The 25545-nt window shown below is 44.7% G+C and overlaps 1 protein-coding gene across 1 annotated transcript in view; it reads left to right on the forward strand.

The window, feature by feature from the left end:
* The first annotated feature begins 1904 nt into the window (after window positions 1–1904).
* The window catches only part of LOC115274569 (solute carrier family 23 member 1-like), a 42563-nt gene continuing 18922 nt past the window's right edge, over window positions 1905–25545 (forward strand). The window contains exons 1-4 of the mRNA XM_029917977.1: window positions 1905–2260; window positions 4445–4591; window positions 8516–8673; window positions 9449–9815. Coding sequence (XP_029773837.1) covers window positions 2219–2260; window positions 4445–4591; window positions 8516–8673; window positions 9449–9815 — 714 coding nt within the window. The 5' untranslated portion in view covers window positions 1905–2218. The remainder of the gene's footprint in view (window positions 2261–4444; window positions 4592–8515; window positions 8674–9448; window positions 9816–25545) is intronic.

Genomic DNA, 25545 nt, shown 5'->3' on the forward strand with positions numbered 1-25545 from the left:
TGAGGAACCATGTGGGACAAAGAGAGTTAGGCCCAGAAGAAGGGACTTAAAGAGTGAGGAAGGTTCTGGAACATACTGTATAGGCAACCAAAGTGGGTATCAGGAGGCCATCTTTCTGCTTTACCTCAGTTGTGTGTGGCTAAGGATTTTATTCTGTAGGAGAGTTTAGCTGGATACTTAAACAGTCACCAGGGAGAGGAAAGAACATGGCCAAGAAAAGCGGGACCTTCAGTGTGAGGAGGATAGTCTTTGAGAAGTCCCCTTCTTCCCTGTTCTCCCCGAAGGTGACAGGGAATAGACATGTCTGAAACAAACCCAACTTTGCCCACGCCCCCCAGGTCTGTGAGGGTAGGGGTCATGGTGGGCAGTAGAGGCAGCCCCCCACTCTGCCCCACCCCCACCGGTCTTCCTGGAGCAACGAAGCCTTGCTGCTCAGTATAGAGATCCGTGTGAATGGTGGCACCTGCTCTCTGTCTTCACCTCCTGACGTACCCAGCTCAGAGCTGCACGTTTAGTGTGTTCAGGGAACCCCAACAGAGGCAGGAATCCACACCTTCCCGAAGCTAAACAGTCTCACTTTCACTTCTGAGGTGAACTCGTGGCCCTGGGGTGCCATTTGTAGAGGAGCCATGTTTCCCTTCAGGGCAGGAATCCACACCTTCCCGAAGCTAAACAGTCTCACTTTCACTTCTGAGGTGAACTCGTGGCCCTGGGGTGCCATTTGTAGAGGAGCCATGTTTCCCTTCAGGGACAGTGTGGGGAGGCCTTCTCCGCAGCCCTCTCCCCTGGAGCCTCCTCCTTCACATCTCCAGACCCAGAGGGCATGTCTCCACTAGGATCTCCTTGGCCTCTCCAGCCTGTGGCAAAACTGTCTGGGTTTTGTTTTGTTTTGTTTTTATGTTTTTTATTTATTTTTGAGAGACAGATAGAGACAGCATGAGCAGGGGAGGGTCAGAGAGAGAGGGAGACACAGAATCAGAAGCAGGCTCCAGGCTCTGAGCTAAGCTGTCAGCGCAGAGCCGGATGCAGGGCTCGAAATCAGGAACCGTGAGATCATGACCTGAACCGAAGCCGGACACTTCACCAAATGAGCCACCCAGGTGCCCCCTGTCTGGGTTTTGAATCTCACCTTGGGCAAAGAGCTTAACTGGCTCATCAACATCTTAATTTCTTAATCTGTAAAAAAGGAATGTGAACGCTAGTTTGTTGTGGACGTTAAATTAAGGTCAGACCAAAAAGGTGTAGCACAGTGTACATACCTAGCTAAGTATTCCGTAAGGTCAGCTACTTACCGCTAGCTTTTCTGTCTCATCCCAAATCAAGTCTGTCCCGTCCCTTGTCAAACACTTGATTGTTGCATTTTTTCGGGGCTTCCTCTTGGACCAATTCCCACGGCCATGTGTTTCCTGAACCTTAGGACCCAGTGCCACCCATTCCAGAACATTCCACCATCATGAGTGGCCAGTAGTTGGCTTGCTTTGGACTTCATGGAGGAGGCTTTATTCAGAGGTTTTGAGGAGGGCCCTGTGCAGAACAACACCCTCCGGCTATCTCCCTCTCCAAGATGGGTTATTAGACATTTCGGGGCGTTGGGGAGATACACACCTAAGGATTAGAAGCATGTTTTCTCAGGTTCTCACCCGAGGGCTTTGCTCCCTGAACACACCTTGGCAGTTTCTCCCAGATCTGCAGTAATGCCCTTTGTTTCATGATCATTTCATTATTACCTCTCAGGGGCCAGGCTGGTTGGACTTAACATTTTCAGTGCCTTTCGTTCTTATTCAACTAGTCACCAAGAACCAACTTTAAAAAACTGCAAAGCCTGTGTGTTCAGCCCAGAGCCTCACCCTCATGCCCCTCCTCTCCTGCCTCCTAAAATCAGACTTCCAGAAAGTGCTGTCATGCCACTCCCAGAAAACCTCTTCCTGCTTTGCTTCCCGGAGTGCCTGCAGACGATCATGAACTTCACTGCACTTACTCAAACTTAATTACGAAACATTCTCTGCACCTGAATGCACCTTGGTCTCCTGTGGTGATTGGAGGAGGCAGGAGGAGAAGTCTGGAAGCCCCACCCTGCCCGGAACCAGCCCTGGAGCCAGGTCTTTCTCTGTCTCTTACTATTTTGACAGGCAGTGAGACATTCATCTCTTCCAACTGGGGCAGCTTCACTTTGTTTTCATCCTGAGAGGAGGCCGGGAGGAGCCCACCCCAGGTTGCCATGGCCTCTGCCACCACCAGCTGGGAGCATTCTGAAGCCACGGTGAGTGCCCCTTGGTGAGTACCCCTAGAGAGAGAGGGAAAGATAAGGGGGGGAGGGGTGTGCAGAAAGGATGGAAGTGGCCTGGAGGGGGTCACCAGCAGGGAGTCCCAGTGTCCTCATTCATTATTCATGCTCAGGACGGTGGCTCACGTTCTAGACCAGATTTTAGATTATTAGACAGATGTGCAGCTGTCCTCCCAAACTCGCCATCTCGAGGCAAAGATTCTTGCCTGGGTGCTAAACATTGTGAATAAATTCTCAAAAGCAACAAGTTGGAAGGTCACCTTTGTTTACCTTTATTCACAGGTTGGCCTCTGCTGAATCTAAATTCTCCCCCTCACCCCCAAGGTTTCCCACTGTCACACTGTTCAGTTTCTGAAACAAAGCAAGGGGAAAGAGAGAGGTCAGCAGAGAGAGCGAGCTAATATTTACTAAACATCCAAAACGCACCCCCCCCACCACCCGGCACTTTATGTTTATTTTCTTCCTTCCGAGCCAATGATGCAGGCACTTTTGCTCCCAGATGAGGAACCTGAGGCCCAGAGAAGCAGAGTGACAGTCACCCTTCTGGAGGCTTCTCTGGCCGAGCCTCGAGCCCTGACCCCACCATCCTTCCAACTGATCTTTGACCACGTAACAATGACAGGGTGAGCCCAGCGGAGATGCTCTGATCTCCCCAGTGCCCACCTCCGTGGAGAGGGCTCTCCTGCACCCGGCAGGGGCTGTGGCCCACAGGGGATGGGTGTCACCCGCCACCCTCAGCTGGGCTCTCAGAGTTGCCAGGCCCCAGCCCACTGCTGCTCAGCCTTCTGGGGAAGAGGCCTTGGCCGTCTCTTCTGGAAAATCATGTGAGACCCTTAGGGAGCTTTCATTTATCTTCAGCATTCTTTCTGCCACTACATCAGACAAACAAAACAAACTACTTGAGAAAGAAATCCAAGACTCCCACATTTTGGCCCGGAGGCTAGCTTGGGGGCGGCGGGTCTGGACATGGCCCCACCCCTCCCATCAGTGGCCTCTTTTCCCTCTCCTATCAGCACCCACTTTTCTAGGATGTTTTTGGTTTCACATTGCAGGTTGCTCTGCTAGAACATGAACCAGGAGAAGACAGCTTCCCAACCCCGAAGGCTTATGGCCTTAAGGCTTAAGGCTTATGGCTCAGCTAAGGGAAGGCAGGTGCAGAGATGTTTCTGGTCCAAGAGAGAAAACATGACCTAACAGGGAGACACCCTGTGCTGGGAGGTACCGGGAGAAAAATCATATGGGCGGAGGAGGTCAGGAGAGGTGGAGGGGAGGAGGCAGAGAGCTCTTGCGAGCAGGGAGTAGATTGGAGAAGCAGGGGGCTCAAGTTGCGGGCACAGGGTGAGCTAAGGCATTGACGCAGGAAAATAAAGGCCACATTCAGAGAGACCTGGACACCCTCAGTGGCTAGAGCCAGGTCAACCGGGGTTAGGAAACGCACCTGGAGGGCCAGGTGGAGGAACAGAAGCCGTGGGGGTGGTGAGTGGAGTCAGAGGGGCAAGGGACCCGTCTTACCCCCCTGCACCAGCTGCCCCTGCACCAGGAGTCCCAGCAGCTCCCAGGAGTCAGCGCTGCACTCTTTCATATTTGCACGTTCCGTCCCGTCATTCGGTCTGTCCTGAGCGCGAGCACTGACTGCTCTCGAAGCTGGGACGACGCAGAAAAGTAAGGCCCGTGCATTCGAGGCGCTCCCGGCCCGGCAGGAGGGATGGCTAAGGTAGCTGTCTAGCGTAAACTTCACACGCAGGCCCCGCTGATGACGCATAATGTAGAAAAGCACTGGCCTGTGGAGTCTGGACCTAGAAATCCCAAGCAGGCCAACTGTTGTCCCTGTCGCGGTGCCTCCTGTAGGCCACCCAGCTATCCAGCTGAAATCAGCAAGTCCACTGGCTCCTCTGAACTGCCCTGATGTGGGGCGCCTGGGCGGCTCAGTCAGGTGTCTGACTCTTGATTTCGGCTTGGGTCATGATCTCATGGTCATGAGATTGAGCCCCATGTTGAGCTCTGCACGGACATGAGTCTGCTTAAGAGTCTCTCTTGCCTTCTCTATCTCCCTCTCTCTCTCTCTCTCTCCCTCCCTCTCTCTCATTTTCTCTCTCCCTCTCTGTCTCTCTCTCAAAAAGAAAAAAAAAAAGCCCTTATGTGGCCTTCTCTTGTTCCCAGCAGAGGGAAGGCTATGTGCTCAACTCTCTCAACAATGGCCAAGACAGGAAGAAGGGAGGGCGGTCCAGAACAGCCACCAGCAACAACCTGGTCTATAGCATCCTGGACGTCCCCCCGTGGTACCTCTGCATCCTCCTGGGGATCCAGGTAATGCCACCCAGCAGGCACTGCGTCCAAAGAGGCTCTGCCTCGAAAGCGACATCAGTACACACCCAGGTCAGATTCGGCAAGATCCACAGTGTCAGGCCCTGATAAACTGGTCTTCCTTGGGGTTGGCCTCCAGGGGAACTCAGGGCTCCTCATCTCTCTCAGGTGTTGGGGGTGGGGGTGAGGAATTAGGGGAGGATTCACTTCAAGGACACGGTGTCGTTTTTTCATCAAGATACCAATTTCAATTTATTTCATTTGCAACAGCTAAAAAAATGTGATAACCAATGCTCGGGGAATTTGGGGAAACAGGTACTCTCAAAGACTTCTGTTGGAACATTATTTCATGCAGCCTTTCTGGATGACAGTTTGGTTGTTTCTGTCAACATGTAAATCATATACCCTTTAACCCAGGCCCCGGTGCTTCAGAATTTCTCTGTGTAGGGGCCCCTGGGTGGTTCAGTGGATTGAGCGTCTGGCTTCGGCTCAGGTCATGACCTCGCGGTTCATGGGTTCGAGCCCCGCATCAGGCTCTGTATTGACAGCTTGTTCCAGAGCCTGGAGCCTGCTTCCGATTCTGTGTCTCCCTCTCTCTCTGACCCTCCCCTGCTCACTCTGTCTCTGTCTCTCAAAAATAAATAAAACATTAAAAAAAATAAAAATAAATAAATAAATGATCAGACAGGTTATTTATATTTGCCTGTATTTGCATTTGTTTAGATCTTTGGCCATGGCCTTGTCCTGTTCTTTCATTTGGTATAAATTTCTCTGTCTCCCCAACTTTCTACCTCTCTGTGTCTGTTTCTCTGTGTTAAGAAAGTCAGCTATGACTTTTGCTCTTGGACGTAGTGACTTTATGAAGAGGAGGTCCTGGAGTGCCCTGCAGTGCTGTGTCCTGTTCCCACCGGAACCTGGCGCTTCAGGAAAGCATCCTGTATGTGTTGCTTACACCCTGCTGTTGTATCTGAATCATCTTTCCTTTCAGTATAGCCATCTGCACAGACTGCCTGTTGTGGGCAGTGGTTGCCCTATATGGTGTTGGTGGGACCCAGGCAGGCCAGCTCTGAGGGGCCGTACCTGCCAGGGCATTTGGGAACGGGGCAGTGGTGTTAGCAGACTTCGCATTGGGCCCCTAGCCCCATGCCAGATTCCCCAAGGCACTGAGGCGGTTGGTGGCTGGGGGCTGTAAGCCAGGGCGGCCAGGGGTGTGACGCCGAGCTCCATGCATGCGTGACAGTGGGTGGGAGACCGTGGCTGGGTGGGGCAAACATACGGCTTTAATAAGATTTGTCCTGAGCCCCGAGCTGAGGCTACAGTGTGGCTCTGTGTTTCTGTCGGGGGAGAGGGAGGAAAATGACACCTGCTAGCTCCCTCAGTTTCAAAGTCTCCCAGCACACTTCAAAATCACTTTGAACAGATCTGTCTCCTGTTTGCCCCAGAGGTTGTGACAACTGCCATTTTTATGTTGCCTCTTCATGCAGGCTGCTGGCTCTTTAAGGGCAGTGACCCAACTATCACCCGCCTGTCCAGCTGGCTCCATGCTGAGTCTGCTGACTTTTAAAGCTCCAGGTTCCAAGTCCCCTGGTTTTACAAACTCACCGAATTCAGCCCCTCTGGATTTAAAAGTCAAACATGATAGGGATTAGTCTACCCTGTGTGAGCTCCCTGGTGCATGGGCCCATTTCTCTGCCCCGTCTGTGTGCACAGCTCTCTCCCTCCAGTGGGCAGCCCCCCTCCACCTTTCTGACCTTCCTAAACTTTCAGATGCAGCTTCTTCTCTATACTTCGTTGTGAAGTTTGTTCGTCCCATTTCGGATCGCTGCCGGGTTTATTGACTTGGATGTGGATGATATCTAGTTGTAAGCGTGGGAGGGGCTAAGCTCCTCCTACTTTACTATCTTCCCAAGTTCCAAGTCCCGTGCCCATTTTTATATCAGATCTTTTAATCAATAAAGCTATTGAGCTTTATGAGTTCCTTATGTTTTTTGGATATTAACCCTTATCCAAAAGATGGTTTGCAAATTGCAAATATTTTCTCCTATTCTTAGGACGCCTTTTTATTTTGCTGATTGTTCCTTCCGCTGCGCAGTAGCTTTTCAGTCGGATGTAATCCCACTTGTTTATTTTTGCTTTTGTTGTTTGAGCTTTTGTTGTCACAGCTAATCATCTTCGTCAAGATCCATGCTAAGGAGCTTTTCTCCACTGCGTTTTCTTCCAGGGGTTGTACAGTGTCAGCCCTTACGTTTAAGTCCTTAATCCGTTTTTGAGTTAATTTTTGTGAGTGATGCAAAATAGGAGTCCATTTTCATTCTTCTGGATGTAGTTATCCAGATTGCACAATATAATTTATTGAATAGACTGTCCTTTCCAAACCCTTGAACCTTTTTGGCTTCCTTGTCAAATAGTAGTTGACCTATATGCATGGGATTATTTCTGGGCTCTTAGTTCTGTTCTACTCGTCTATTTGTCTACTTTTATGGCAGTACCATACTGATTTTATTTTATTTTTGTAGGGTTTTTTTGAAAATAACATTCTTCCACTTTTCAAAAACTGCCACAAAATTTAGCAAAGAGTCTGCTTATTTATGTCATTGACACACAAATGAAAATTGGTATATTTAAAATTTTTTTGTCTCACTTTTTAAGCTAAGTGAAAATGTCAACCAGTTCTCAAGTACCATACTATTTGATTACTATAACTTTGTAATACAATTTGAAATGGGGGGTGCCAGAGTGGCTCAGTTGGTTGAGCGTCTAACTCTTGATTTCAGCTCATGTCATGATCTCACAGTTTGTGAGTTCGAGCCCTGTGTCAGGCTCCACACTGACCTTGGAGCCTGCCTGGGATTCTCTCTCTCTCCCTCTCCCTCTGCCCCTCCCCTGCTTTCTCTCTCTCTCTCTCTCTCTCTCTCTCTCTCTCTATCTCTCTCTCTCTCAAAATAAATAAACTAAAAAAAAGTTAGAAATGAGGAATTAGGATGGCTCCAGTTTTGTTCTTTTTTTTTAAGGATTCCTTTGGCTGTTTAAGGTCTTTTGTTTTTCTATACTAATTATAGCATTGTTTTTTCTGTCTCTGTAAACAATGTCATTAAAATTTTGATACCGATTTCTTTGAATCTGTACATGTCTTTGGATAGTATAGAAATGTTAATCACATTAATTCTTCCTCCCTTCTGCTGATTTTATGCTTAGTTTATTCTTCTTGTCCTAGTTCCTTGAGGTGTAAAGTTGTTTGCGATTTTTCTTCTAGGTGTTTATCACTATAAACTTCCCTCTTGAAACTGTTTTTGCTCTGTTTCATGAGTTTTGATATGTGTGTTTCCATTTTTGTCTCAAGATGTTTTTTGATTGCACATTTGATTTCTTCTTATTCCTGTTGGTTGTTCAGAAGGGTATTGCTTAATTTCCACAAATGTGTGAATTTTCCAGTTTTCTTCCTGTTTCATACTATTCAGACTCTTGGTATGGTTTCCTTCTTCTGACATTTGCTAAGGCTTTTTTGTGACCTAATATATGATCTATCTGGAGAATGTGCTTGGCGTTTCCTGTTCATTAGTCTTGCCCTCACCTTATACCTTATTTTCATTATGAGCCTCTGCCTTGTTCTTATTCTTAAGAATAAGTTATGTCCTTGGTTCCTGTTATGTCCTATTTGGTGTCCCTGCCTTGGTTTCTCACCCAGGATATTGGTTCCCAGTTCTAGCGTTCTGCCCTTGAACTCCAGACACTCTGGTTAAGTCCCTGCTGCTTGCTGCTTAGTCTTCCCAGTTGCCATTGCTTATCCAGTCTCTGCCTGTCGTGCATGGTCAGGCCTCTCTGAGACCAGAGCTAGAGCTCTCTCCTCTGGAGGAAGATTGGGAGTGAAGGTGAGCCAGGTAGCCACAGCACCTGCTTAACTGTCCACCCTCTCTGCTCTGCCCGCAGCACTTCCTCACGGCCCTGGGAGGGCTCGTGGCAGTGCCGCTCATCCTGGCCAAGGACCTCTGCCTGCAGCATGACCCCCTGACTCAGAGCTACCTCATCAGCACAATTTTCTTCGTCTCTGGCCTCTGCACTCTCCTGCAAGTGTTTTTTGGAGTCAGGTAGGTAAAACTGTTTTCCTGGGATTCTAACTTTTACCTGCTGGGGTGTCAGCAAGATTTGCTTGGCTTACCGCTGGAGAGGTAGTTAGGTAGCTGGTGTGACATGATGGCGGGAACATAGGACTAGGAATCCGAGCCTGGGTTCAAGTCCTAGCTCCAACACTTGCTTTCTGTATTGGCTAGGATTCTTGATTAAAGTCACATAAAGCCAGATTAGCCTAGGCAAAAAATTGTTCTTTATTAATGTATAAGATCAAGGTAAGGGAAAGGCAAGGTTCCATCATGCATCAGGAACACATTGAACTAGGGGCTCAGATGCCACTGGGAATTTTTCTTCTTCTCTCGTCTCTACAAAGTGTGTCCCTGATGTTTGTGAGATGCAGGGCAAGAACACAAATGGAGACCCACACACTGCATGTCTAAATATTGGAGAGTTATAAACCAAACTTACTAACTCTTAAATAAGGAATGTTCTGATCTTCCTACCTGGAAGGCCAAGTTTGAAGTTAAAATTCTCTCACCGCTCCAAGTTCTGCTTTGGAACCCAGCTGGCCGGGGAGGGCCAACACCCTGCCTGTGGCCTTCCCCTTCTCTACCTCTCTCAGGTTTCGCCCCAGATCACAAATGTTCTTATGTGCATGAATGTGGAGCCCCGACCTGCATATCCAAGCTCCATACCTATTCCCAACACACACACACGTGCATGCACCCACACACACACACACATACACCATATTCCCCAAATCGCTGACGCTTGGCCATCCTTCGGGCCTAGAGGAGTGCACACCTTCATCATGGTCTGCCTTCAGCAGGGCAGACCTGGCAAAGAGGTCCACGCAGGCTCTGGAAGAGGCTCAGGGCCGTCAGGGCAGAGAATTCTTGAGTCTCAAAGGGGAGAGGCGCACAGACATGAGGTGGACATGATCGCTTGGCCCTGCAATGCCTCCCCGGAGGAGGCGGAGTGGAGCCCCCTGGGGCATCAGGCTGTGTACAGGGGGCTCTCCTCTCCTAGTCTGGATGCGGGCTGTCCCTTCCTCACACGGTCAGTGGCTGTGCTGCATTGTCGCGGACAGGCCTCCTGCTCAGGCCCGTGGAAGGCTGCTGGGAAGCCTCGCATCTGTCTCCCAGAGCAGCTCTGGCTGGTCTCCCGTTTTCAAATTCCATGGAAGAGCTCTGATTGGTGTGACTTAAGCCAAATGCCCAGTTCTCACCCATTGGGGCAACGCATATGGCAAAGCTCATTCAGGAAAGTTTCCTAAAGAGGCAGGGAAGGAGGGTTCTGTTCTGAATAGACAAGACAGCAGAGACACACTAAACCAGATATGTGGTTTGCGACCTGGACGATAAAGCCAATGATAGTATTGCCTTTTCTTCCTTACAGTGGGATTGAGATGAGCAATTGTTATAATCAGTGGAATCATCTTTAAAAAAAATAAATAAAAACAAAACCCATCAAGTCCTTTAGGTCCATAGGTAGGCTGCAAAAATTAACCTGATCGCCTGGGGGGTTGGACAAAATTGTGGGGCCTGGAAAATGTGTCTTTGGAACTTTCCCCTGCCTTTCCACACATCCCCTCTTCATCTTCTCCACCATCACCCCCGCCGCACCTTGTCTCCCAGAAAGAACTCTGCGCCGTGCCTCCTTAGGTTACCCTCTTCTTGGGAAACCCCTCTCTGCTGGTCCCCCAGACCTCTCCGCTCACCCCAGATCTGTTAGTCGTATGTCTCCCTCCTTCGTCATGTATGTATCATCCAGTCCAAGGACACATCCAACTTTTGTTCAGCCTGAAGGACATCCACGTTTTGGTGTCCCCTTTCAGAAACAGGACACAAAAGTATGAATACAAAATCCTGTGTAAGAGACAATATTATTACATTGAAAAGAATCACGGCAAATTACGAAATTTAAAAAGTAGATAAACACCACAGATGCCACAAATTCTACTAAAATATAGCATGATGTTTTTGTTGTTTAACTTTCAGTCCCCTGTAATACTTCTCCCGCACATTTTATGCTTGCATACCCTTTGCTTTTTTTTTTTAATTTTTAAAGTTATTTATTTATTTATTTACTTATTTTGAGAAAGAGAGCAGGAGCAGGGGAGGGGCAGAGAGAGAGAAAGAAAGAGAGAAAGCCAAGCAGGCTCCACACTGTCCGCGCAGAGCCCGCTGCGGGGCTCAAACTCACAAACCATGAGGACATAACCTGAGCGGAAAACAGCAGTTGGATACTTAACCGGCTGAGCCACCCAGGTACCCCTACTCCCTTCTTTTTTAATTGAAAGTTGTGTACTCTTTGATCGCCATTTTCTTTTTTCCTTTTTTTTTTTAAAGTTTATTTATTTCTGAGAGAGAGAAAAAGAGTGAGTGGGGGAGGGGCAGAGAGAGGGAGAAAGAGAATCTCAAGCAGGCTCCACACTGTCAGCATGGAGCCCAATGTAGGGCTCGAACTCACAAACGGTGAGATCGTGACCTGAGCAGAAACCAAGAGTCGGACACTTAACCAACTGAGCCACCCAAGCACCCCTGACCGCCATTTTCTAAAGAGAAGGAAAGATAATTCAGTCATTCCCCTAGCACAAGTTTGTCCAAATTTGTTTGTGACTTCTGCTAGTTAAGATCCATGATCACCCCTTCACACAAAACTGTAATAGTACTATAGATTTGTGCTCTACAAACACAGAAATTCTGTTGTCCATGATTTCCATCAAAAGTGTTTAAAATTCATGCTGCATTTAAAAGTGTATATGGTACATTATCAAGTATATTCTTGATAGGAGAAAACTTCCATCTCGCCTGCATATCAACAAGAATCACATCTTCACCATCTACACATTTAAAAGTGTATATGGTAAATTATCAAGTATATTCTTTTTTTTTAAATTTTTTTTACTGTTTTATTTATTTTTGATACAGAGAGAGACAGAGCATGAGAGGGGGAGGGGGAGAGAGAGTAGGAGACACAGCACCGGAAGCAGGCTCCAGGCTCTGACCACAGAGCCTGATGCGGGGCTCGAACCCACGAACGTGAGATCTGACCTGAGCCGAAGTCGGAGGCTTAACCGACTGAGCCACCCAGGCGCCCCTCAAGTATATTCTTGATAGGAGAAAACTTTCATCTCGCCTGCGTATCAACAAGAATCACATCTTCGCCGGCCATGTTGCATATCTGATGGTTTTCCGATTTTCCACAGACTTGCTTCTGGCCCCTTACACTTCAAACTTTGTTTCTCATCCAACACCCACGTTTGTCAAGGGCCAGGTGCCATAGGACACATTCATAACATAATGTGACCTCGGGTTCTGCAGCTTCGCATCAGGAAGTAGAGTGAATGAGCTGGGGGTGGGGGGGTGGGGGGAAGCAGGAGTATTGTGTGACCCAGTCATGACACTGAGGTGGCTAGCAAGAAGTTAAATATACCTGGGTGGGTTAGTGGTCTCAACCCACATAAATATATCCGACCGCATTCCAACTTAATTTGTCCTGACTCAGCTTCCCCTCAGCCAGATCCTAAGAGTGCTTATGACCTTTCAAATGCCATCTGAGGCAAGATTTAAAGTCCTCGAGGTGGCAGAGCAGAGACAGCAGCTCTCCAAATGTGGCTGAAGCCATTTACTTTTACAAAGTTGACAAAGACCAGGGCGCCTGGGTGGCTCAGTCAGTTAAGCATCCGACTTTGGCTCAGGTCATGATCTCACAGGTCTGTGAGTTTGAGCCCTGCGTTGGGCTGTGTGCTGAGAGCTCAGAGCCCGGAGCCCCCTTCGGATTCTGTGTCTCCCTCTCTCTCTGCCCCTCCCCTGCTTGTGCTCTGTCTCTCTCTCTCTCTCAAAATATAAAATAAAACATAAAAAAAAGTTGACAAAGGCCGATGGCTAGTGAACACATTGCAAGGCCCCCTCCCAAGACTTTAGAAGGAGCCCAGCAAGTGAGGGTCCCTTCACCATAAATCTCCTTCTGACCTAATCTGTGCCAGGCCTGTGTCCAGCCCTGGAGTTGTGAAGAGAAATGGAAAACATTTCCTACACTGTGCTTCTGCTTGACCTGTCTTGACAGAAATGACATGATGGGAAAAATTAATATCCATTTATTTGCCATCAATTCTCTGAATCAAACCACACAGGTATCGGCAGATATGGGGCTGGCCAGTTGTTTCCAGGATAGACTGACCGCAGACAACATTCAGAGGAGTATATTCACGCCTGGCCTTTTTGCCCAAATCAAATCAAAGACACTTTCCAAAGCATTTCCTTTGCAAGTCGTTTCCAGGCGACACGCCAAGGCTTAAGTTCTTGCGATCTCTGGTGAGGAGTAGAGACCAGTGCCCACAGCTTTGTTGGGTTATTTCTCGGCTCTCTCTTCTTTTGTTACCATCTCGGTGAGTCAAGAGTTCTTCCAAATCCCCAACCAAAGACTCAAAGAGGTGCAGGTTTGCTCCAGTCTATCTCTCAGACCCCCTATTTTCCAGGATTGGCCCTGGGAAAGGAAGATGCTGCAGTCGCATTAGGGCAGGCTTGGGGCAGCCTGCCTGGATACACAGCACCCCCCCAGCCCATGGAGAGTTACAATCACAGAGCTCTTCTGGATGGAGCAGTCCCCCACTAAACCTGAGATGACATTCATTATAATTATGAAAGAGTATTGGGTTCAGAAACTGGAAGATGAAACTACAGTCTTGGCCTCTGTACCATGGGAACTTAGAGAAGTCATCTGCTCTCTTTAAGGCTCAATTTTCTCACCTCTAAAATGAAGGAATTCAACTATACAATATCTGAAAGACCCTTCCATCTCAATTATGAGCAGTTATGATATTGACAGAAAAGATGATGAAGCCCCAGGTTTCAATCAGATAATCAGTAATTTAAAGTGCTTCTGACTTATTTCACTTAGCATGACACCCTTGAGGTCCATCCACTTTGCTACAAATGGCCATATTTCATTCTTTCTCATTGCCATGCAGTTTTCCATTGTGTATATATATATATATATATATATATATATATATATATATCACATTAAGTCAGGTGGAGAAGGACAGATACCATGTTTGCATTCATAGGTCTAACAGGAGAAACCTAACAGAGGACCATAGAGAGGGGAAGGGGGAAAGAGAATTGGGGAGAGAGAGGGACACAAATCATGAGAGACTATTGAATAATGAAAACGAACCGAGGGCTGAAGGGGGAGGGGGAGGGGGGAAGGGGGTGACAGGCATGGAGGAGGGCACTTGTGGGGAGAAGCACTGGGTGTTATATAGAAACCAATTTGACAATAAACTATTTTAAAAATAAATAAAGTGCTTCTGGGCCTAGCCTTCTGGTAGGTTCTGTAAGAAACACAAACTAATCAGGAGTTAGGGTCCAAAGAACTTCAACTTACACCTTAATGAAACACACAGAGAAGGAGATAAGTAAAATTAGGAAAGAAAATAATGCTAATGTCATGAGGATTGGGTCAGGAATAAACTTGAATTTGGTTCTACCCATGAAAATAAGCTTCCGCTCAGTTGCTGATGAGCAACTGCCTGTGACATTATAGATCGTAAAACCTAATTGATGGTCTATACTCAAAGGCCAAGTAGGTTTGGCTGCTGGCTATTTACCAGGAACGAAAAAACACTGATGTTGCAATAAGGTCTTAGTGATTACAATCACATTAAATGATCAAAAGGGAATTATAAGAGATGGTAACAGCTGCTCTTGACATAGGAGCTCACAAGCGCCGTGCCCGGTGTGGGGCAGGCGGCTGTAATTCTTGGAAACATGGACAGCTGCTTCCCTGGTATGGCTTTAAGGGTCCTGGGTACACGTCCCAAAAGCCTTCGTCACCGAAGTGTCCACTTCTGCAGGTCATATAAGGGCAGACTTCCTCATTCATTTCAAAATAAGACATTAAGTTTGAAAGGAAATCACTAGAAGAAATCAAATATTGACTACATGTAATTCTAGACCTTAATGCCATCTCTGGAATTATCCATGTTTTTTGCCGGTAATTTCTTTTTCTGGAGTGGTTCCAGGAAACATGTCTGTCCATTTGCCTGGGAACGTCTCAAGTGGGGCGTGTACTCCCGGCACAAAGTCTATTCAGATGTCTTAAGCTCGTTCACATACAGTTTGGCCTGAGTCAGCCCTGGCCTTGATCCTTTGCATCCAGTGACTTCCTGTGGCTGAGCCCAGGCTTGCCCTAGCTCTGCACCTGTTGTTGGTTATACAGAAAGGCCATGCCCACCATGAGGGGTATGCAGCCACTTTGCTCCTGCCCTCTTGACTGTCTAGTCACCAGATGTGCCATTGGAGCTCTGGCTGGAGCAGGAACACTGGTAGCTGTTGGGGTAGAAGAGTGACCTGACGGTCACATCAGCGGAGTCCCAAGGAGGGGGCTGGTGTGCTTCCTCTGAGTTTAAACTGAGTAGCTACCCATAGGGAAGGCACCAATGGCATTTCCTACGATGTAGCAAGTCCTTACCTGCTTGGTGGAGGGAGCTCAGTAAAAAGATGAACAGAGCGTTCTTTGTTCACTAGTGAAGTAGTTGAGACTCAGACTGGCCAGGATTTCTTATAACCCAGTGACCTTCTGAAATTCAAGGAGAATTCATCAGCTCTATCTTACATTCCTGAGACTCTGTTCCCCATTCTGATCTGTATCAAAGAAAAGTCCATGTGACATCATCCTTTGCCCACTCATTGGATTGACTCAAGAAGAAACACCAAAATGATGACATGGTGAGGCTGGATTCCAGCAGATCACCCTCCAGAGGTATCTGTCCTCAGCTGTTGACCACTTTCCCAGTTACCCATACTCTTCCCCTCCTTACCCGAAGGCTTCTCAAATTCCACATGTCCCAACCCCAGAACTCCTCAGTGGGGATCATCCCTTCCAGGTTCCCTTTCTTCCCTGGACAATATTTGCATTACTTTATCTTCGAGTCCTCATGTTTCTGTGAAGAGGAACTGTTTTTTAATTTTTCCAAAGCCCTGAGAATTAAATTAGATAATGCATCCAAAGAGCTTAGCTTAGTGTCAGGGACAACAATTTTACTTTTCACACCCAGAAAAGTATGGTACTGTACATAAAAATTTGCAGCCTACCTCCCTTTTTTAATAATTAAAAATTTTTGATTGTAAAAAACAGTTCTCCTCCTCCTTTTTAAACATATACAATGCACCATAATATTTTTCCATTTCCAACAAACACATTTTTACAAGAGTACTTTTTAAAAAATGATCACTTAGTATTTCACATTCTAGAATCTATAATTATATTCTAATTTGTTTAACTATTTCCTATTAAAGGACACTTAAGTTGTTTTAAGTTTTTCACTATTATAATTGCAACCAACATAGTTTATAATTATGAGAAGTAGAAATTATATGTATACTGATAATCATTTATCTTGTTAAAGACAGAAAAAAGGGCTGGTAGAAACATTTAAGATTATATTTTCATATATACATAAAAGGAATATATTATATGTGTGCTGATAAAGTTTATGTGGTTACAGATTTTAAAAAAGACTAGAACAAAATATTAATAACTATTTCTGGGTTGTAGAATTAGGGTGATTTAAATTTATTCTTTATATTTTTCTTTATTTGCCATTTATTTTTCTTCAGTGTTCATGTATTACATTATAACTGGGAAAAGCAAAAACCATTTAAAAAGTATTTTTAAAAAAGTACCAGGGCATCTTTCACGAGCCAGACCCTTTGAATTTGTGCCTGAAAGCAAAAGCCCAGTAGGCTGCCTATTACTGTCTTGGATGGGGCCTGGGACTGGGAGTTATGGCCCAACCTTGAGACAAATTTTGAGATCCTGCAAACTTTGCCACTTCACCCGCTTTCATCTTCATTTCCCCAAGCCATCAATGGCTTCCAAGATAGCACTGGTTTTGGGGGGATGAGGGTGTTTAATTTTTTTAGTGTTTTTTATTTATTTTTTTGAGAGACAGAGAGAGACAGCAAGAGCAGGGGAGGGTCAGAGAGAGAGGGAGACACAGAATCCAAAGCAGGCTCCAGGCTCTGAGCTGTCAGCACAGATCCTGACGTGGGGCTCAAACCCACGAACCGTGAGATCATGACCTGAGCCAAAGCCAGAAGCTGGACTCTTTCCCGACTGAGCCACCCAGGCACCCTGTGACAACGGTGTTTAGAGGAGGGTCAAAAGTACACCCAGGGTAGTAAGCAGTGACGGGTTTAAAGAGGACGATGGCCAAATAGGCTTCCCCTTCCCACTTCAGATCTTCCTCCTTTTATTTCCCCTAGGCAGAGTGGAACATTTCATCCCTTTAAGCTGATTATTTAGGTATTATCCTCCAAATCTCTCATTAACATACTTCCATTTTAGGTATTACTCATTGATATGCCAATATGAATTATTATGATCTCCTTTTCTTTCACAGCCCCTTCCCTCTCATTGCATATAAGCATACTGCCCAAAATAGATCCTATTCTCCTATGCCCCCAACATAGACCAATATTCCATGTTTACATTATAATTAATGACTACAGTGCTCTTTGGAGCTGAATCATCACCTGCTTTTCCTGCCCAGATTTTTGTTTTCCTTGGAGTCAACACCTTTCTTGTTTCTATACTTCATTTTCTATGTACTTATTTCTAATTCAGTTCTATACTCTTTGTTTATTGTCTAAATTTATTCCTAAGAATTTCATTCACATCAGCTTCATCTTCTTGATGAACTATCTCCTGGAGCTCTCTGACTTGCTGCAATTTGGAATGGCTGCTGTATATGCCTGGTATCCATTATATATGTCATCCTGACATGACCCCACACCCTTGTCCTGAGAATCACCTTCATGTCAGCTCTCAGTCTAGACCTCTTGTTCCCATAGGCATACCCCTTTTGGAGGAACACAATAATCCAGTAGCTTCCTTAGAGAGAGAGAAAGAGAGAGAGAGAACATCAGAGATAAATTTTGTAAGACTGCATATATGCGAAAGTATTTCAGTTCTATACTTATGCTTGATTGATAGCGTAGGTGGGTCTAGAAATGTAGGTTGGAAATAATTCTCTTTCAGAATTTTGAAAGCATTGTTTCATTGTCTTGTAACTTCCAATGTGATTTTAAGAAGGCCAAACCTTTATGTAATCTTTCTCCTTCCTCCACCCCAGAAGCTGGAAAGAATTGTCTTATAATCCCAGTGTTATAAATTTTTAGTTATGTGTCATGACCTGAGTTTATTTTTATCTATTATACTGTGTACTCAATAGGTCCTTTTACTATGCAAACATTCATCCTTAAGTTTCTTCAAGTTTTTTTTCTCAAACTCTTATTCACATGTTGGATTTCTTGGAATGGTCCTCTAATTCTCTTACATTTTCTTTCCTTATTTACATCTCTTTGTATTTTTACTCTTTTGGGGGGAGGAAGTTGCATCAATTTTATCTTCTAACTCTTCTGCTGAATTTTTTTATACTATAGTGATTTAAGAGCTTTTTTTCTGTTCTCTGAATATTCTTGTTTTTGCATCCTATTCTTGTTTTATGAATGGAAGATCTTACTTGCTAAAGATATAAATGAGAGTGTATTTAAAAAATTATCATCTCCTTGCAGGACAGGTTACTTTCTTTTATTTTTTAAATTAAAAACATTTTTTAATGTTTATTTTTGAGAGAGAGAGAGAGGCAGAGTATGAATGGGGGAGGGGCAGAGAGGAGACACAGAATCCAAAGCAGTCTCCACACTCTGAGCTGTTAACACAGAGCCCAATGTGGGGCTTGAACTCATAAACTGTGATATCATGACCTGAGCTGAAGCCAGACGCTTAACCAACTGAGGAACTTAGGTGTCCCTTTAATTTTTTGTTAATGTTTATTTATTTAGAGAGAGAGATAGAGCGTGAGCAAGGGAGGGGCAGAGATAGAGGGAGAGAGAATCCCAAGCAGGCTCTGTGTGGATGGCACAGAGCCTCATATGGGGCTCAAACTCATGAACTTTGAGATCATGATCTGAGCCAAAATCAAGAGTCAGATACTTAACCAACTGAGCCGCCAGGTGCCCCAGGACAAGTTGTTTTCATCTGTTTCTTTATTTGGACCTCTGTCACGTATAGTCCTGCGGTGATCTTTGTATATCCGCTCGTATTTTATTTTATTATTTTTTTAATGTTTTTTAATTTATTTTTGGGAGACAGAGAGAGACAGTACAAGCAGGGGAGGGTCAGAGAGAGAGGGAGACACAGAATCCGAAGCAGGCTCCAGGCTCTGAGCTGTCAGCACAGAGCCCAATGTGGGGCTCGAACCCACAAACCGTGAGATCATGACCCGAGCGGAAGCCGGTTAACCAACTGAGCCACCCAGGCGCCCCTATCTGCTCGTATTTTAAGGTAGGGTCTCAGAAGCTTGACGAGAAGTTCTGAACCTGAGGGTGTGTCTCGTTCGCCTTGGGCTTCATTGTAGCACGATATGCAGGAGTGACACATGTCCCAACTGCAAGGTCACGATTCACAATGTAGTCTTACTATGGTGTCACAGATTTCAGCATCTTTCTTTATGTGTTGCTTGGCATCACTGGGGAAGCCTGGATTGCGGCATCTTCGTGCTTTCCTCTCAGGTTGTCCTATCCTCCAGAAAAGGACCTTCTAGTCTCTTGCCTGGAAGGTAAAGACCTGGCTGGGAGTGTGCTAGAAGCTCTGTGGGAAAGTGAGCTGGAAGTTTGAGCATTCAGTGTACGTATATGAAATGAATCACCCCAGTGTTGAGTATGGAATCTCCGCTCCAACTGTGCCAGCATCCCTGCAGCCCACAGGCCCTGGGTTTTGCCTTTTCCATAGAATAAACTTAGAGTCTTCTGCCGAGATGGAGGAAGGATACTTACCTGACTGGTTTTGAGAAAGAGTTTAAACCTGTTTTAGCTCCACGTTTAACCCTATTCAAGAATGAATTCCTGATAGGTTGTGAGTTTCTCAGTGTAATGTCATTTCCCTAGTGCCTCCATAGGATACGGATTCCCTAGGGAGGTTAGATCAGTTCCCACTGTTCATCTGCTCTTCAACTTTTCGGTTTGTTGCAATTGTCTCCTGCTCAGGTCTTCTTATCCTTGTGATTTATTCCTCTAAAATATATTTTAATATTATTTTATTGAAGTTTGAAGAGAGCACAAGTGTATAAACTGGCATTCTTAACTGGAAGTCAATGTTTTTATTATTTTCCAAAAAAGTCAACAATATTACATTTTTGTATTTATTAATTGCATTAACATTTTTAGTGTGTCTTTAATTTGATTAAAATATTTTTGCCATATCAAAGCTTTTATGTTTATGGCCACCTGGGTGGCTCAGTCAGTTAAACATCTAACTTTGGCTCAGGTCATGATCTCACAGTTCATGAGTTCAAGCCCCGCTTGGGACTTTGTGCTGACAGCTTAGATTCTGGTGCTGTTTCTGATTCTGTTTCTCCTTCTCTCTCTGCCCCTCCCCTACTTGTGTCTGTCTCTCTCAACTCTCAAAAATAAACAATTTAAAAAAGCTTTTGTTGTTTCTATGGTAAAATGTATTATTTTTTTCCTTTGCTATTTCTTGATCTACTTTTAACTTAGAAATCTTTTCTATATCGAACAGATAAGATAAATAATCACCTTTTTTAAAAAAGTACTTTGTATGTGTGCTGTTTAGATTTTTAAATATAGCTCTTGACTTTATTTAGCATTTATTTAGATGTATTGTATGAAGTCAGTCCTCACATTTCTTTTCTTCTACATAAAAGCCAATTTTCTCAGTATCATTTGTTAAGTAAACCATCTGTTCCTCATTGGGAATCAAGACTTTATTCATAACATATTAGGTTTTTGTATATCTTAGGATCTATCTGTTTGGGCTACTGTTTTCTGCTATTAATTTATTTATGTCTTCAACCATTACTGTGCTGTTTTAAAATTAATAACTTTATAGTGACTTTATCTAGTTAGGCATGCTTTTCTTTATTATTCTTTACTTTAAAAGTCTTTCTAAGTTATTCTGGGGCACCTGGGTGACTCAGTCAGTTAAGCATCTGACTTCAGCTCAGGTCATGATCTTGTGGTTCCTGGATTTGAGCCCTGCACTGCACTCTGTGCTGACAGCTCAGAGCATGGAGCCTGCTTCAGATTCTTTGTTTCCCTCTCTCTCTGCCTCTCCTGTATTCTCTCTCTCTCTCTCTCTCTCTCAAAAAAATGAATAAATATTTTAAAAAATTAAAAGTCTTTCTAAGTTATTCTAATTTTTAAATTCTTCCAGATGAATTTTTAAATCATTATATTAAATAAAATATTCTCACTGGGATTTTGGTTGCTATTGTATTACATTTATAGGTTAACTTGGAATAAGTGGACCTCTGTAATATTGAATTTTCCTTTCAGGAAACATGGCATATGTCTCATTTATTTAAGTCATTATATGTCTTCTATTAGAATTTTGTTTAACAATATTATCCCAAATTATTTTATAATGCAGTTGTATCCTCTTATTTTTTTTAGCATACTCAACAATTTTTACTTGTCTTTCTTTTTTTTTTTAATATTTATTATTTATTTTTGAGAGAGAGACAGACAGACACAGCGTGAGCAGGGGAAGGGCAAAGACAAAGAGGGAGACACAGAATCCAAAGCAGGATCCAGGCTCTGAGCTGTCAACACAGAGCCCAACGCAGGGCTCGAATCCACCAACCATGAGATCACAACCTGTGCTGAAGTCAGACGTTTAACCAACTGAGCTGCCCAGGTGCCCCTTCACTTGTTCTTTAGTGGAAATTTTTTCCTCTAAGTTTTCAGAAAAACATTCAGGAAAACATGCAGGATCTTTCTCATGCCCAAGTCTATTCATCACTTACCTGGAAGAGGTCTATGGGGTCATAGTGTCTAATGGACAAGATCAACCATGGCCATTCTGTTGCTAAGCCCAACAGACAACTGTTCAACTAGGTTTGACTTTTGAGCTTTCATATTGGTCTCTTCATTTTCCAATGTTAGCAAGAATCTTGCTAATTCAGTGTAGCCGGAATCCCTGCCCTCCATATCTGATTGGGTTCATCATTCTCTACCGTCACTCAGGTGATGTCTGGTCACCCTGACCTGCCTTCAGCAGGCATCCCCCTGCCTTATCCCTTACATTTCCTCTTGTCCCTGACCCAACCTCTACTGGGCTATAAATTCCCATCTTTTCTTGCTATATTCAGAGTTAAGCCTGATCACTCTCTCCCACTAGTAGTACACGCCCTTAAATAAAGTCAACTTCATGTCTTTAACTGCTCTCATGAATAACTTTTCCTTAACAGAAGTATCGGAGAGCTCAGAGTGTAGGGCGGGAGTCTTAACTTCTCAATACTTCCCAAAGGGTAGATGTTTCTGTTTCGTGGATTAAAATGGGGCTGTAAAGACAGGAGAAAAATGTTTTATCTAATCATTAACATAAACTCTAGTTTGTTCTTACTTCACATCTTGTTATCAGTTGTTTTCATAACAAACAAATACGCTATTGCTGTTCAGTCTGGTGAGTCAGACTTTCCGATCGGGGCTTCCCGGCTTCGGAGCTGAGCCCTCCCACTGGCCTTGTCCACCAGAGGCAGTCTCCTCCTGCTCAGGCAAAGCAGTGTCGACTGGCTGCCCTGGAGGGCTGTTGAGATAACTGTATGAAAATGCTGTGTGCCTTTAAAATTCTGGGTAAACTTAGATGTTAGGAGTAGCCCTGGGGACACAATCCGTTAGCCCTGTCACCCCAAAATACCCATCCTATGAGACTCTTAAGATGCATTCCTGCGACTACAGATTTTGACATTTAGCCTCTTCTTAGAGAACATGCAAGTCATCGTTGTAAAGAAAATCGTGGGGCGTCTTCCCTTCTTCAGACTTGAGCACGCAGGTGACACAGGGAAGGGAGAAAGGAGTCGGAGACACAGGAAGTCAGCCCACGGCTTCTGTGGGATGTTGTGAGGGCAGCCGTCGGAGACTTGCACCCAGCTCTCACTCCGTCTGAGGCCAGGCTGGCTCTTTCTGTAAAGGCTCATGAGGCTGGATGTGGGCAAGTGGGGCTGGGAGGGGGAGCGGAACAGCTGGAAGGTGAAGTTGGGTGGTCTGAGTATAGTGAGGTAGGTCCTTTATTACTGTCGCATAATAATACACAAGCCCCCTTAACTCCTATTTGGAACCAGATGAAGTGTCAGTGCTAGAGCGGACACAGCATGTTGGAACTTAGGGGACCTTGTCAGAGCACCCCCTTCAAGTCAAATCTAACAGAAACAAAAGAACCAGGGAGGGTGGCATCTGAAATAGATCCGACAATAATACTAGAGCAGGAAGCTTCCAGATGATTCGTGGACTTGATAAAAGCCACTGCATCCCCACTGATACATGTTGTGCCATCACATGATGAGAGCTGTGCCTCACATGTTAACTCCACACTAGACACATGCTGTCCACTTTACGAACTAGAACAGAAGAGATCATGAGGGGGAGTGAAGCAAAAGCTGTGGAGCTCTGGGCAGTGACACCGTCCTACCTGCAGGGCTGAGCGCTCGCCGGAGACAGCAAGGGAGTAATTAATGCAAAGACACAGCCTTGGACCGGCCCACACACGTGGATTCCAACAACACAAGAGAAAACAAGGGATGCAGGAAGCAAGTCATAGAGAGCCAACCTGCAAGTGATGGGAATGCCAAACAGTTAAAAAAAAAAAAAAAAGCCCACACTAGAACATCTGTTGTTTAAAGAAAATGTCTTAATGTACACCACCTTCTCAGGAAGTACCCACACATTTCAGAGGGAATAACAAAAAAATGGCAATTACTGCTCTTTGTGAGCTCTTATATGCCCCAGGCATGGGGCTAACCATTTGTACATATTTAGTCTTCACAGCTACTCCCTGGCGAGAGTATATTATTTTATTAAAGAGGACACTGAGGCTTACAGGAGCTGGGCAGTATAGTTAGGTCACACAACTGATGAGAAGTAGAGCCAGATTTAAACTTGCCATTGGTGTATGCCATGCTCTGAATCAGTGTCCCGAGGCAGCGAGACACCCAGATGATGAGGGAGGAGACCCGAGCACTCATCCTGGGAAACTCTATGACCTTGGGCCCAGATGCCCTGTCTACAATAATGACGAGGCCAAGCTGGATATGTTGCAAGGGACTCTTCTAGATTTAAAATGTTGGGTTGGTTTCTAATCAACAGTCTATGGTTTATAAGAGAGACTTAAGTCAGGGGTGCATGTAGAATAATACTGAACCATACTTATGGGAAGATTTAAAAATATAGGGGTCACCATCATGGTGGTAGATAATTAATTATGAAATTTAAAAGAGCACGGAGATATGCATCAAGATCACCATAGAAGGTAGAACATACATAGAACAATGAAAGCCTCGGAAAGTACTGAGTGCACATACCCTACATCTGTACCAGGATGTGCATAAAAGAAGAACTAGCAGAAATGAAAGGAGTGCACGTAGATCAATATATCTTTCCTTCCTTCCTTCCTTCCTTCCTTCCTTCCTTCCTTCCTTCCTTCCTTCCTTTCGTTCTTTCTGTCTTTCTTTCTTTCTTTCTTTCTTTCTTTCTTTCTTTCTTTCTTTCTTTCCCTCTTTCCCTCTTTCTATCACTCACATCTGTTTACCAAAAGGGTACTGGTAAGAAGTTATATCTAACAGGGGCACCTGGATGGCTCAGTACGTTAAGCTACTGTCTCTTGATTTAGTCTCAGATCATGATCTCATGGTTCATGAGTTCGAGCCCTGCATCCAGCTCTGCGCTGACAGTGTGGAGCCTGCTTCAGCAGGCTCTCCCTTTCTCTGCCCCTAGCCCCTTGTGCGTGTGCATGCACTCTCTCAAAATAAATAAATGAACATAAAAAAAAAGAAGTTCTACCTAACAAAATGGGGTGGGGGCAGCAGGAAGGAATAGAAAATGGAACTGCAAAGTCCAAGTATAAAATAATAGGGGAAAAACTTATTGATACACTGTGTGAACCTAAAGGTAAAGCATGATAATACACTGAAGCAAATAAATGAAAAAGATTCATTTTGTTCTTGAACATAAAAGATATTTAGCAAACAGAGAAAAGCAGAAAGTCCATGTATCATATTATCCCAACGGCATGTAATCATCTTGAAAGAAATGGACATGAACAGAAGTAGAAAGGTGCTCAACTACTTGAAAATTTTGAAATACTCCCTTAAATAATTTCTGAATTGGGGATGACTTCCTGCATACAGTAACAGAAAGCATTTTTTATGAAAAGAAAGCTCACAGCTCACAATCATAAGAATTGTTATATATTTTGACAGTATCCAAATTCTATGTAATAAGCAGACAGTTTATAGACAAGGAGAAAACAGACATTAAATCACATGAATGAGTGCACATGGTTCATAGCATAATGAAATGCAAATTAGCATTTGTTAGGACTTCTTTTTTTTTTTAATGTTAGGACTTCTTTACATGTCTATTAAACTTAAAAAAACAGAACGATAAACCCACTGTTGGCAGGTTTTTTTTGTAGTGCCAGGCTCAGTGCTGGAGGGATGGCAATGAAAAATAATGAATCCTTGTCCTCAGGGGACCCAGTACATCGGAAATGGCTGACATGGTGGAGTGTTTGCATTTTTGAGAGAGAGAGAGACAGACAGAGCATGAGTGGGGGAGGGGCAGAGAGAGGAGAGAGACACAGAAATCTGAAGCAGGCTCCATGCTCTGAGCAGTCAGCACAGAGCCTGATGCTGGGCCCGAACCCATGAACCTCAACATCACAAGCTGAAGTTGAACGCTTAACCAACTGAGCCACCCATATGTTTGTTTTAAAACCTCAAGGGGATTTTGTAAAGGTAAATGGAGCATGCTTCCCTTCGTGTCAAGATACTTAGATTCATAGCTTAAATTAAAAAAAAA

The sequence above is a fragment of the Suricata suricatta genome, chromosome 2 (assembly GCF_006229205.1).
Source record: "Suricata suricatta isolate VVHF042 chromosome 2, meerkat_22Aug2017_6uvM2_HiC, whole genome shotgun sequence".
Classification (NCBI taxonomy): Eukaryota; Metazoa; Chordata; class Mammalia; order Carnivora; family Herpestidae; genus Suricata; species Suricata suricatta.